This window comes from Nanorana parkeri, unplaced genomic scaffold (assembly GCF_000935625.1).
Source record: "Nanorana parkeri isolate BGI_ZX_2015 unplaced genomic scaffold, ASM93562v1 scaffold498, whole genome shotgun sequence".
Lineage (NCBI taxonomy): Eukaryota > Metazoa > Chordata > Amphibia > Anura > Dicroglossidae > Nanorana > Nanorana parkeri.
This window is the reverse complement of record NW_017306766.1, coordinates 303,997-316,621: the sequence shown is the minus strand read 5'-3', so window position 1 is coordinate 316,621 and position 12,625 is coordinate 303,997. Positions and strand designations below refer to the sequence as shown.

General features: G+C 42.1%; 1 protein-coding gene across 2 annotated transcripts in view; it reads right to left on the bottom strand.

The window, feature by feature from the left end:
- Positions 1-2,726: 2,726 nt before the first annotated feature.
- Positions 2,727-12,625, bottom strand: part of CTNNB1 (catenin beta 1) — a 19,648-nt gene continuing 9,749 nt past the window's right edge. Inside the window, exons 4-16 of one of the 2 annotated variants that reach the window (XM_018561071.1) lie at positions 12,364-12,617; positions 11,914-12,152; positions 10,518-10,719; positions 9,383-9,527; positions 8,460-8,569; positions 7,974-8,312; positions 7,687-7,845; positions 6,183-6,302; positions 5,949-6,099; positions 5,469-5,590; positions 5,328-5,388; positions 4,243-4,466; positions 2,727-3,483 (exon numbers count right to left, since the gene is read on the bottom strand). In XM_018561071.1, the coding sequence (XP_018416573.1) occupies positions 4,258-4,466; positions 5,328-5,388; positions 5,469-5,590; positions 5,949-6,099; positions 6,183-6,302; positions 7,687-7,845; positions 7,974-8,312; positions 8,460-8,569; positions 9,383-9,527; positions 10,518-10,719; positions 11,914-12,152; positions 12,364-12,617 (2,111 nt within the window). In that variant the 3' untranslated portion in view covers positions 2,727-3,483; positions 4,243-4,257. The remainder of the gene's footprint in view (positions 3,484-4,242; positions 4,467-5,327; positions 5,389-5,468; positions 5,591-5,948; positions 6,100-6,182; positions 6,303-7,686; positions 7,846-7,973; positions 8,313-8,459; positions 8,570-9,382; positions 9,528-10,517; positions 10,720-11,913; positions 12,153-12,363; positions 12,618-12,625) is intronic. The other variant, XM_018561072.1, reaches the window with a different exon arrangement.

The window sequence follows — 12,625 nt, the reverse complement described above, 5'->3', positions numbered from 1 at the left end:
AGTGTCCTACAGAAATGCAAAACTAAAAATGCCAAGCCCCCTTTCAAGAATGTTGATTTCAGTACTGGCTGCAGCGACAACAGTGGGCACTGGCCTAAAATAGTGGCAGCATTAACTGGCTAGTAGTAGAGCTGTTAGAAACCAATCGTATTTATCAATCTTTTGCAGAACAAACTTTTTAGGCCTCATGTACATGGGCCACCAGTGTTAAAACACAAGAACTTATCTAGGGAGTATAAACAACTGTTCTGCTTCCCAGATCACTTTCCAATGTTAGCGGTTACTGGGCTGTCACATTTAGAAGCCTTTACATGCCTTCAGCTGCATAAAACCTGGCTCAATGGTCCCAGGATACAGAAAATACTTGTTTGTAAGCAGAGACTAGACAATGCACCTAGATGCTGCTAAACGTCTAGGTGTGCATTCAGCCATAGCAAAGCAGAGCATGCTCCAAAGGCATCTGGACTCATGTATTTTCATGGCCGTGTTCATAAGGCCTTACATATCGAAGAGTCCGTTGTACAATCCCAAGCGTACTACCCAGTATAAGAACAGCAAGAAACACAGCAAAAGCTATATTCACTTCCATTATTTCTCCTGTAGCCAGGTCTAAGGAGAGGTTTAAAAAGAACAGTCAGGGAAGAAACCGTGGCTAGTCTTAAAGTAGAGACCATAGCCAACTGCACACACTGTCAACATACAATCTTTTGAGCTAGGATGTCACTGTCATCTGCAGGACAGTCACAGAACGACTTCCAGTATATTAACCGGTGAATGTTGTGCTTGATGGGATGACTGGAGACTTCCAGGATGTCACACATGTAGTGTGAATTTACCAGCAGCTGAAGGTAGAAAATTCTAAAATGAAGAGACTAGTAGAGCTGAAGAAGACACATCCACTTTCCTGAGGACACTGAGCAAGTGTGAGGGGTTGTATCCTTTAGGGTTGCACTGGCTGTTCCTAACAGAAGGCAATTTGCCTCGTCACAGAATAGCACCAGTCACACCACCACATTGCAGTGGGAACACAGTGGTGAGCAAATTCATGCCTTACCTTTTTTTCAGCACAGCAGGACGTGACATGGAACAACTGTCTCGCATCCCACTGTGCCCGTAGAACTGGATGACATTTCACTTGTGCCCTTTCAATAAAAGGATATAAAAAAAGGGTGATTACCGTTTTGCACAGCAGTTGGTATGAATGGCCTTCAGTTGTGTGCCTAGTGTCCATTTCCTCTGTAGACAAGTATGGGGTTATACTGCTATCAGTTGGACAATAGAGAAATGTCAGCAGCTAAGCAGCTAGCATTTTAAAGAGGCATGATGACCCTCTCCTTACATGGTAGGACAGATGTGTCAGGGGAGAGAAAAACCACCAAGGATTAAAGCCCTAATGAATGCACACTTTAATAGCTACATTGAGATACCTCTGTCTGTCATGATCTTTGCTTGAAAATACTCAAGTGGCCATACACTGCCAATTTCTTTAGACATCCTTCTAAGGCCAATGCTTATGTATTCCGACAGGAGCCGCCGCAGGCATCCCTGGATCAGCTGGTCGAAGGAACCAATCAGAAAAAGTCTTCATACAACAGCTGGCAGCTCATTGGCTTCTGGCTCTGTTCATACAAGGACTTTCCAACCGCCTCCTATCAGCTGATAGAGGGATGCTGCGTAGCAGCTGTCCGAACACAAGGGGTGGGGGGGGGGGGGCCCCCTGTTGGTAGAGCAGCACATCTCGGTAACAAAACCCTCACACAGCCTTTTACTGCAAGGCATGGGGCAGTGTGTCAGCCGAGAGAGAGAATAGTGGATCAAAGGGCTTGTTCACACCAATTGGTGTGTTCCAGAGCGGTAGATGCCGTAACGTACCACAATCGCTCACAAAACTTCCTCTGTGGTGTATTGAAGTCAATGGCACCGCAGGCACGCCCGCAGTGCGATCGGACACGTGGCAAATCATTGTCTGTGTTCTGTTCCACTGCAAACAATGCCGCTTGCTCCATTTTTGAAACGCAGGCAATGGTTTGCCACGTGTCCAATCGCACAGCGGGCGGAGGGGCGTGGCTGCGCTGCCATTGACTTCAATGCACCGCCATGCCCCCTCCTAGAACGCAGGGGGAAGTTTCGTGAGCAATTCTGTTCCAGCAGCTCCCGCTCTGGAACGCACTGCAATTAGTGTGAACAAGCACCAACTCTGGTGCCAATTAGACTGTACAAATCAGACTCTGCACAACTACTGCTGTAACTGGAGAACTGAGGTCAAGTCTTCTGGCTGCATATGTATTCTGTGACTTCGTCACATTTTTATATGAATTTTTGCAACTTCAGTGTTTAAGGGCTGGTTCACACTGCATTGTGCTGACTATCAAGTGCAACAAAATGCATAGTTTACTCACACTATACTCTCAACCAGTCCTAATGCATTTTTTTGCCTTTTATTTTGTTAGTCCTTCAAAAATGCCCCCCAATATGGATATGTCAAGGCAAGTTTGCTTTGGAACCCACCAGCAGATCACAGAATGGATAGCATAATGTACAGGAGAACAGCAGCATATATTTCATACAACAGTGGAGAAATGATAGTCTTGCTCAAACTACACATCTGAATTTAAAAATAACTTTACTTTGTTCATTCCATTTACAAACATTTAGGTTGGTTCCTTAAGACCACAGAAACCCATTCCACATGGACTTGCTTAAAATAACTTGACACAGCAGAATGCTTAAAAGTCCACTTTAATTCTTCTGAGCCATTTTCATGATTTTCATTAAGCATCTGTGGCCTCAGAGTACATAACTTTGGGATAAAAGGCAACTGGTAAACTGTCCATTACAGGTTCCAAATAAGTTCTTACTGGCCCCTACCCAGACATATCCCAGATAAAAGCTTTGATCAAAAATCGATCCATCTGCTTATTAAGCATAATAAAAGAAAACTTTTTGGACCATTTCTATTAGTCTATGTTTTTATACAAAAAGGCTACACAATGTTCCACTTTATTCAGGATACAATTAGAGTGATTATGAATTAGTGTTCTACACTTACTTGATCCTTAAAAATTAGAAACCGCTTTAGCAATAAGCACTAACTGAACACTACAGAGACTTAAGATGTTACCGCAGAAAGGAAAATAAATCTAAAATACTAAGAAAAGCAAGCTAGGTCAGTACCATTACAGAGATAAAAAAAATTAAAAATAAAAAAAAAGTTATTTAAAACAAGCAAGGCTAGTGTTTTGATAAGTTCCAGCTTGCAAACTATTCTTGTGCATTCTTGATGTACGAGTCACTTCCAAAATCCAATGGTATTGTTCCTCCGACCAAAAAAAGGACCAGAACATAAAGTTAGCTTCCATTGTTCCCATAGGAAACTCAGCTTGGTTAGTGTGTCAGGCACTTTCTGGAGATAACCAGCCCACCCCATGAGCCATCTCAGCAACTCTACAGGCCAATCACAATGCAAATTCATTCTGACGATAACTGCAAGAGAAAAGAACATAATAAAACTTCCTCATTTTATAAAGTCCTTACAAAAGGTTTGCAATCACAAGTAATTTCTGTGAATTTCATAGGAGCGTAGCTCGAACAGCAAACTGTGGCACTAAGTATAGTTGCTATGGTGACTTGGTTGACCATTTTTAAAAATGGACAGAGCACCTCTTCAAACACTGGCATCTGGAGAGGATATAAAACCCTGTACTACATATAAAGCCTACCCCTAGACAGAAAAGATTAACATTCTGTGGTAAGGTTTAGAAACCTGCACAAAGCTTAACACACCCTGAGTGGCCAGTTTTACTACTATGCAGCAAGAAAAGCCTGCATGTGTGAGTTACAAAACTTGCTGCTGCCATTTACATAATATACACAAACCATTTTATTGAATACCACTATAATGTTATATACAGTCAGTCACATGAATCACAAAACCGTTTCTCTTTAATAAGTAACGGCTTTACAGACTGAAGAGAAATGTAATGGAGTGATGCAGCCAAATTTCTCCAACTTCCTTGTATATTTTAGATCCTCCACGAGCATTCATTTTGCTATGCACTGACTCCACTCACAAAATACTGAACCGAAAAAGTTGTACCACAAAGACAGCATTTTACTAACATCACAGGGGAGCCATTATATAGTTTACACCTTCATTAGATGGCACATGTTATAGCACCAGGATCACACTATATTAAAACATTTATTCTTATTAATATACACTTTATTAACTGCAATACTCACCGAAAATATATATATTTACAAGTCCGTGTCAAACCAGGCCAACTGATTACTGTCGCCTGGTGGCAGTCCGTCCATAAGATCCTGAGCGTGGCCTAAGTCTGGTAGACCGTCAACTGGGTACTCTGCTCCTGGATGATGACCTCCCATGTCATGATCCATCATTGGGTCCATTCCCATTGCATCTTGCCCATATCCTCCAGCATGAAAAGATCTGTAGCTGGGATCTGAAACGTTAAAAAATATATTTAAGAAAATCTAATCACTGAAGGCACTAGGATACTTTCCAATAACCAAGCAAAAATGAAGATTCCTTTCCTTAAGCACACCAGATTCACCCCTGCACAGGAATTACATCACTATTACAATGCAGATCTAGATGATCAAAGCAATAACGCTGCGCTGCAACACCCTTAAAAATGCAAATTGTCTACCGGATGCTCATCCAGCTTTTACTGCCTTGTTGCCTATCCAGAGCAAACATGTGTTTGGAACTTATGACCTGCACACGTGTTGACTTTCAAAAAAAGGTCTTTGGCCAGTGAGCCAACCAAGAGCAATGTTTAGGTGGTGGGTCACAGACCCATGAAAGCTAGGCAAAACCTGAGCACTTAAAAAAGCACCCATGGACTGTATTTCCAGAACGGAGAACAGGCCTGACATTCAGGCACCAAAAAGCATCAGATATGTGCTGCCAGCAGTGGAGGATTTCCCTTAGGCCTTGTTCACACCAAGAGCGGAGCAGGTGCAGACCGGATCAAAACTGCGTCCAATGTATTCCAATGGTATTTTTTGCTCCAGTTCTCATCGCAGCGTGCAGTTCCAGAGAAGGTGAAATAACTGCAGCAAGCCCTATTTTACCAGCTCTGGAACGCATGCAAACGCCCGGAACGCACTGAAAGCCCATGTTAAACTAAAAAAACGGAACGCATCAAAAAAAGCGGGAACAACCCACTGCACGTGCAGAAACCTGAGCGGATCTGCTCTGCATTTGGCATGAACAAGGCCTTAAAGTTTGTTTTACCATCCATCTAGATAGAGATATATACACATACACATATATATATAGCCAGCAAAACAAAACTCACCATCTTGTCTGTAGCCAAGAGTCTCTCCCGGAGCACAAATATCAACACCAAGATCTCCAGTCTGGGAAGGGAGAACAAACAAGTTTAGTAATTAATACTTCAAGATTAGATTAACGCATAGGCAAAAGAATAGGCGCAAACCTCATTCCAAGGCATGGGCTCAGTCCTGAACAGAGAGCTGGTCAGTTCAACAGACAACCGCTTCTTGTAATCTTGAGGCTTGTCTTCAGACATACGGAACAGCACAGCTGCTGCATATGTTGCTGTAAAAAAGTAATACGGGTAACATTAGAAGAAAAAAAAAAAAAAGCATGTTTTAATTTGTACAGTTGGTCTTGAGAGGTTAGAACAGTGGTGAATGAATCCAATAAGGACCAAATCATCTGCAGCTGCGACAATTTAAAGAACGGCTATAATTTGCTGCCCCTTTATGGCCAGTCATGCGATTCAGTTGCATTCTAATGGTTTAAAAGCCAACATCCCGAGTAGACCATGTGGACGCTATTAAACAGACAGCAGAAATACACTTTTGGGGTAGCGTGTCAGTTTCTGTACCACGCAATATTGATATCACAGATCAGCTCAAGACCAGAATAGTTCATCCTAAAAAGACCCTCTTACCGACGCCTTCATTTCGTGAATGAAGCAGCTCTGTAAGTGGTGCTGTAGCTCCTTCAGCTTCAATAGCTTCTGCAGCCTCCTTGTCTTGGGCCAGTTCACAAAGCACACCAGCTGCAACTCTCTGGATGTTTTCAATAGGAGAGTACAAAAGCTAGAAGGGAGAGAATAAAACACCTTTAGGTCTTTCAAAGTTTTTAAGCTACATCAAAAGTCACAGTTGAGGCGTACACTTACCTGTACAAACAATGGAATGGTATTCAGGCCTCTGATCACAATTCTGTTGTGTACATCACGTGCAAGAATGTGTAGGGCTCCTGTGCAACCTTCAACGATTTCTTCCATACGCACACCTTCCTGTAAAACCAGACCACCAAGTAAAAGCCTGCTTCCTAATGCACAGGATGACTATACACATACATCCCATTGCAAGCTACAACAGAGTTTACTGTACTGGAGAAGGCAAGTTTTTTTTACACAGTAGTGAATCTTTCCCTTAAAATTACTTTTAGGCCTGTGTATTGTCACAGCTGTCAAAATGCTTAACAAAACCATGCGTTGTAATTTTCATGTACATCAACGCACCATGTTCTGCTCACAAAAAAAAGACTTGAAGGCGCATACACACGCACAATAGTTCAAAAACCGCCCTTAGTGTGAATTGAGCCTTATCCTGTACTATAAACACTGCATCCGTTCACTTCCACAACTACACCAAAAAGCCATCACGCATGTTGATCATAAACGGGGTTACTGTGTCTTTCCAGCAGCTTTTTACCACAACAATTGTACAGATAGATTTGTTACTCCCCCAATGAGGGACCAATTAAGATTGGAGTGAAAATCCAAATCCAAAATAGCTTCAACTGGCAGTGAAACAATTAAGATTGATTTTTTTTTTTTTCCCCCCCGGGTAATTTCAATCTAAAGTGCTGCATTACCAATTGAAAGCAATTTCTGATCCGATTCCAAGTGAAGTTCAGCTGACTGTTTACTAGAAACAAATGAAAGCACAAGTGGACAGGACCTGGACTAAGGTGAAGGAAAGCAACAAAAAACTGTTCATTGAACTGCCTACAGAACAAATACTACAGGTTAAAGCTTACATAACATAGAAAGTACAATTTCTATAATGGGTTGGGGGGGGGCGCAACGCACAACTTGTAGTCTTTCATCAGTGATGGGTAGCAGGTTTTCAGATTCATTTTAAGTATAAATAGCATTTATCGCTATCAGGATTTAGACAGGTAACCAGGATAGCTATCGCACAGGCAGTTTACCCTATTTTGTTAGGGACAGATTACCCACTATGCAAACTAGTATGACTCCCTTTAAGGCCAATATGCTATAATGGAACCTAATGGAAGGGGGTTTAGTCCTCCCGGTCCCGGCCCGCACTGGGCACTGAAGGGGGAAAGGAAGCCAGCCTCATCTCCTGCAGCGCTAGGAGAATCCCTGGGGCTCACACAAGGTAGGCAAACCTACACCCTCTGCCTTACACAGGCAGCCATAAACAAAAGACTTCCCGGGCAGCATCACCACATGGAAGCCCCTCTCAGCGTTCTGTGACGCGCTCCCCAGCTTGACTGAGGAAACACAAAAGGAGGGAGTGGAGGAGAGGAGGGTCTTTTAAGCAAATTAAGTGATGTGTTTCCTGTGTGTGGGGGAGGAGATTCCATCTTGTGATGCTGTCCTGGAAGACGTTATGGGAAATTTACTATACAAAGCACAAAATACATACCACAAATTGTTGCTGTGTTCCACCCATGGATGTGCGGCGCTGTGTGTCTTGGTGTGCACGAACCAACAATTGGACCAGTCTTGGAATTGCACCTTGTTCACGTAAAGGTGCATGATTAGCTGGGCAAAGAGCCAGATTACGAATTAACCCCACAGTGGCCTGAGAAAAAAAACCCACCATTTTGTTACCTTTTTATGTGGCACCTTAGACATACATTTATCAAGTCTTCATTAGAAAAGTTAGGCCCTGACTTTCCAACACGATTTGCTAACACTTTGTAGCTTTACCTTGATTAACGGCCAGTGAGAAGGCGGATGTAATAGCTTTACAACAACTGGAAGTCCATAGTGGAGGCGAACAGCATTTTGTGCCATCTCAGCTTCTTGGTGCCGGCTAGTAAGATGACGGAGAGCACAGATAGCAGGTTCAGTAATGTCTTCTCTATCTCCTGCACGAAGAACTGTGCGGACCAGCGCTTCAATACCACCAACTTGGCAGACCATCATTTTGTTTTTGTAATTGTTACATGTGAGATTGGACAGAATACCAGCTGCACAAGTTACAACATTGATATCATCTGATCCAAGAAGTTGAACAAGGGTTCCTAGAAGACCTTCCATTCCCTCCTGGAAAATAAGAGTGTGTCAGCATTACTGGAAAAAAAAATCCCCCCAGAAAAAAAAAGTGTGTTTACATTTAAAAAAAAAAAAAAAAAAAAAAAAAAAAAAAAAAAGCTTGTCCCAAATGAGAAAAAAAATGAAATGTAAACTTACATATACCTGCTTAGTTGCAGCATCGGAAAGATTTCTTAAAGTCCATAGGCAGTTCTGCACCAGACGTTGGCTTGGGTCTGTGAGGTGCAAGCCCAAAGCTTGCATGCCACCTAAAAAGGAGAAAAAAAATGCAATGATTAAGCCATGCATTACATATTAAACTTCAAAAAGATTTTACGGGCACATGTTAAAGGGTTCATTCACATTCCATCACATTTAACCCCAAGTGCTTCTAAGCTACTGGAGTTTTTTTTTTTAACCAAGGAGCCATTTTGGCACGCTACCTTTAGGCCTTGTTCACACCAAGCGCATTCCAGGAGCAGAGCAGTTACAGGCCGGGTGCAAAACCACGTCCAATGTATTCCAATTGTATTTTTTAGCTCCAGTTCACATCGTAGCGTTCCAGAGCAGGTAAAAAAACTGCAGCAGGCCTTATTTTACCTGCTCTGGAACGCACTGAAAGCACATTTTAAAACGAAAAAAAAAATTTTTTTTTTTACCCGGATGGCCCGGAATGCATCAAAAACGCAGCAAAACCTACTGCACTGCGTGTGCAGAAACTCATGCAGACCTGCTCTGCATTTGGTGTGAACAAGGCCTCAGGTGCAGTGACCCTTCACTAGCCTTAAAATGAACTTCAAGAGGTTATCTAGCTTTGCATGGTAATCGCGAATTGTAGTTTCTTCTTTCGACACCATGAGATTACCAGAAGTTGGATATTTGCTAGTAGTTACAGGACTTAATTATGGGGTGTGAAGTTTATAAAGATACCCAGACTACCCTAAGGATGTGTGGTGTCCAATAATGAAGTTATGCCATTAAAATGTGTTATACACAAAATTAGAAAAGGTACTTTCCACACAAATAAAAAAAATTGAGAAAACCAAATCATTTTAGATTTAAATACACCTAAAAACACTCACCTGCTTCAACAATAGCAGGCTTATTGCTGGAGCATACAGAAAGAACCTTCAGTACACGGCTCGTGGTCCACAGAAGTTTCTCATAACTGTAAGTGCGCATTATTGTCACCAAGGCTTGAGGTCCTCCGCTTGCGAGGATAATCAACTACAGGGGGGGGGGGGAAACAAAAACAAAACGTTTCATAGCATTCATTAACAGTTTTAAACTAGTGCTTGCAAATATATTAGACATGACCATACATCAATAGAATGGTCATGAAGACAAACCATTTGATCTCCAGCTCCAATTCTAGTGGTTATAAAACAGCTTTACTCATATTTGCTAAAGTAAAAGCAGATAGTAGTCAATTAGAAACATTATTTTATGAATGCAAGCAAGCAAAAACACCACAACCACACAGGTTGGGACAACATTGCCAGATTATTTTTTTTTTGTTTGTGCAACATAACTGCTTAAGCAGACCTGGCAGCAGCATAAAACGTTTGCCTCAATCTTGGTCACTTTTGCTGGACAGGTCAGGTTTGCATGTAATTTGAGAAAATAAAGGTAATTGGAGACAGAATAATCATTAGAAGTATTAAAGCACATACAGTCACCTCTACATCTGTCACTAAAAAGATTACAAACCGAGCAGTTGGAGGAGAACTATGGGGTTAAGGCTTTTCCCCATAGTTCTAGTTAACATCCTCCAGTCACCCTAAGCTCAGTATACCGCGAGCTACAGCTCGAGGTATACTGAGATGCCACAGACAATTATGCCGGGATCCGCCAAGCTGCACGAGTCTGTCCGTTCCGCCAGTCAGCGCCGGCAGATCGGAGCGGGGAGGGGGGAATCCAGCCCCCCCGTCACAGCAGAGAGCTGTGACAGGATCAAGAGGTGAGCGAACGCCGGTATGTGTTCGCTCACCTCCCGATCTATTGAGCCGACATGTGACAGGTCGGCTAGAACTATGAGGTGAGTGAAAAGCACTCACCTCATAGTTCTTTAAAGCAAAGGTTTATATCTGCCGAATTAAGTCCGCCCCGTCAAGCTAAAAGTGTGCAGCATTAACCACACTTTACAAAACATTTTTAAATCGTTACATCTACTGCTACTCTTCCCAATTCCTAAAAGCATTTAAAATTTACACATACCTTGCTTTCTTGATTTCCATAAGCCAATATCTGAAGACAGTCTGTGGTAATGGCTAGAAATTTGACATTTGTTTTGTTCAGCAAGGCAACCATTTTCTGCAGACCACCAGCCAAGCGGACAGCCATTTTTGCCCCTTCTTGATGCAACAGCAGATTGTGCAGTGTTGTGATAGCATAGAACAGCACAGAGTCCACTGGTGACCTGTAAAGTATGCATAGCTTTAGAATAACCAGGTTCGCCGTCACTGCTACAAGGAATTTTACACACACACACTAGGTTGGACATGTGTCTTTATTCAACCTCAAATACTATGTACAGTAATACCTTGGTTTACGAGCATAATTCGTTCCGGAAGCATGCTTGTAATCCAAAGCGCTTGTATATCAAAGCGAATTTCCCCATAGGAAATAATGGAAATTCAGATGATTCGTTCCACAACCCAAAAATATTCATATAAAAATGATTACAATACTGTACAAAATATACAGCAAAATAAACCAATTACCGGTACCTCCGTGGCTGGGGTGAGGGGGACGAGAGAGGAGGATTATAGTCTAGGACGACTTTCACTATCACTAACGGAATCACTGCTATCTCTTGACTCAATGGAATCTTTTTCATTTCGTGAAACCTTAACAAGGAATCTATCCAATGTGACATTGCATTGTCGTTAAACAGACTCATCGCTCGCACTGCTACAGCCTTATTCGGTGGCGCTTTTCTGCAGAATTTTGCTCTTATTGCAAGACATTGCTTGTATATCAAGGCAAACTTTTTCAGAAATGTTTGCTTGTCTTGCAAAACACTCTTAAACCAAGTTACTTGTAAACCAAGGTATTACTGTAATGTACAACTGCCTTATGAAACTACAAGGCTCATTAATGGGAACACAAGTCTTCCTTGTCTCAGCACAGGAACATTCAACCACTAGCAAGTACAACTGAACTAGTTGGGTATCTTAGAACTTTTCAGAAAACAATCCATTACTGGCAGTGACCAGATTGTGTGTGAGTAAATAAAGTCCTCATTACAGATTCTCTCCAGACCTTCCCCTTTTCACACCTAAACTAAAATAAAGTCTGGACAGAACGTGCTGGTGGGCCCAGTTCTGCACTCTGCACAAATAGGGGGTGATGACTTATCTGCAATGAATGAGACCCCTGTCCCCAGATGTCAAGAGGGGAGAAGAAAAAAATAAAAATAAAGCCAATTGCATCTCTAGCCTTGAGTTTGCGCAGATCAAAATGTGTCAACGCTTTTTTCATGATTATACAATACACAAGTTCATACAAATTGTTCATTAAAAAAAAAACCTGCATCTCACCATACCCCAAATTGGACCTTAAAAAACAGACACAGCCATAATAATTTCAACTTATAGCTAGGAACACATACCCGAGCATTTTGACCAAAGCAGGAATGCCTCCAGATTTAAAGATGGCCAACAAGCCCTCACGATGGTGAGAAAGATTGTGGAGTGTTCCAGCAGCACACCGTGCAGTTTCAACATCATTTGTGTTCTGCATTGTCCGAACAATTGCAGACACCATCTGTGGAGAACGCATAATGGCATGGCGGGAGGCTTCTTTCTTGGAAAGCTGATGGACCATAACTGCGGCCTTGTTGACAACAACCTAAGAAAAATAAAATGCCTCAGTTCTATATATATCACAGTGCCTGCTTTAGGCAACTTTGAGGGGAAAAAAAAAAAGAGCTGCATAAAGCACAACCACCTAATGGCTTCTAGATTAGACAGATATGTAGCGTTTTGGCATATTTTAATGTAGCGTTTTGACATTTTAATATAGCTGTAATGGATTAAACAGTCACAATGGTAATACATACCTGGTCCTCATCGTTGAGTAGTTTGGTTAGCTCAGGGATAGCACGGGTTGCAAGCTCAGCATCATCTTGGTAGTTTATCAAGTTCACCACGGCATGTTTAAGCATCTGCGAAGGCTCAGCCAAGCGCTGCACGTTTGTGGGATGGGCAGAATCAAACTGTGTGGATGGAATTTGCAAGCCTTCATCTAAAGTTTCAGGAAACATGGCAGCCCGAACTCTCTGAGCTCTGGTCATTGCAAACTGCCCATCAATATCTATTGCA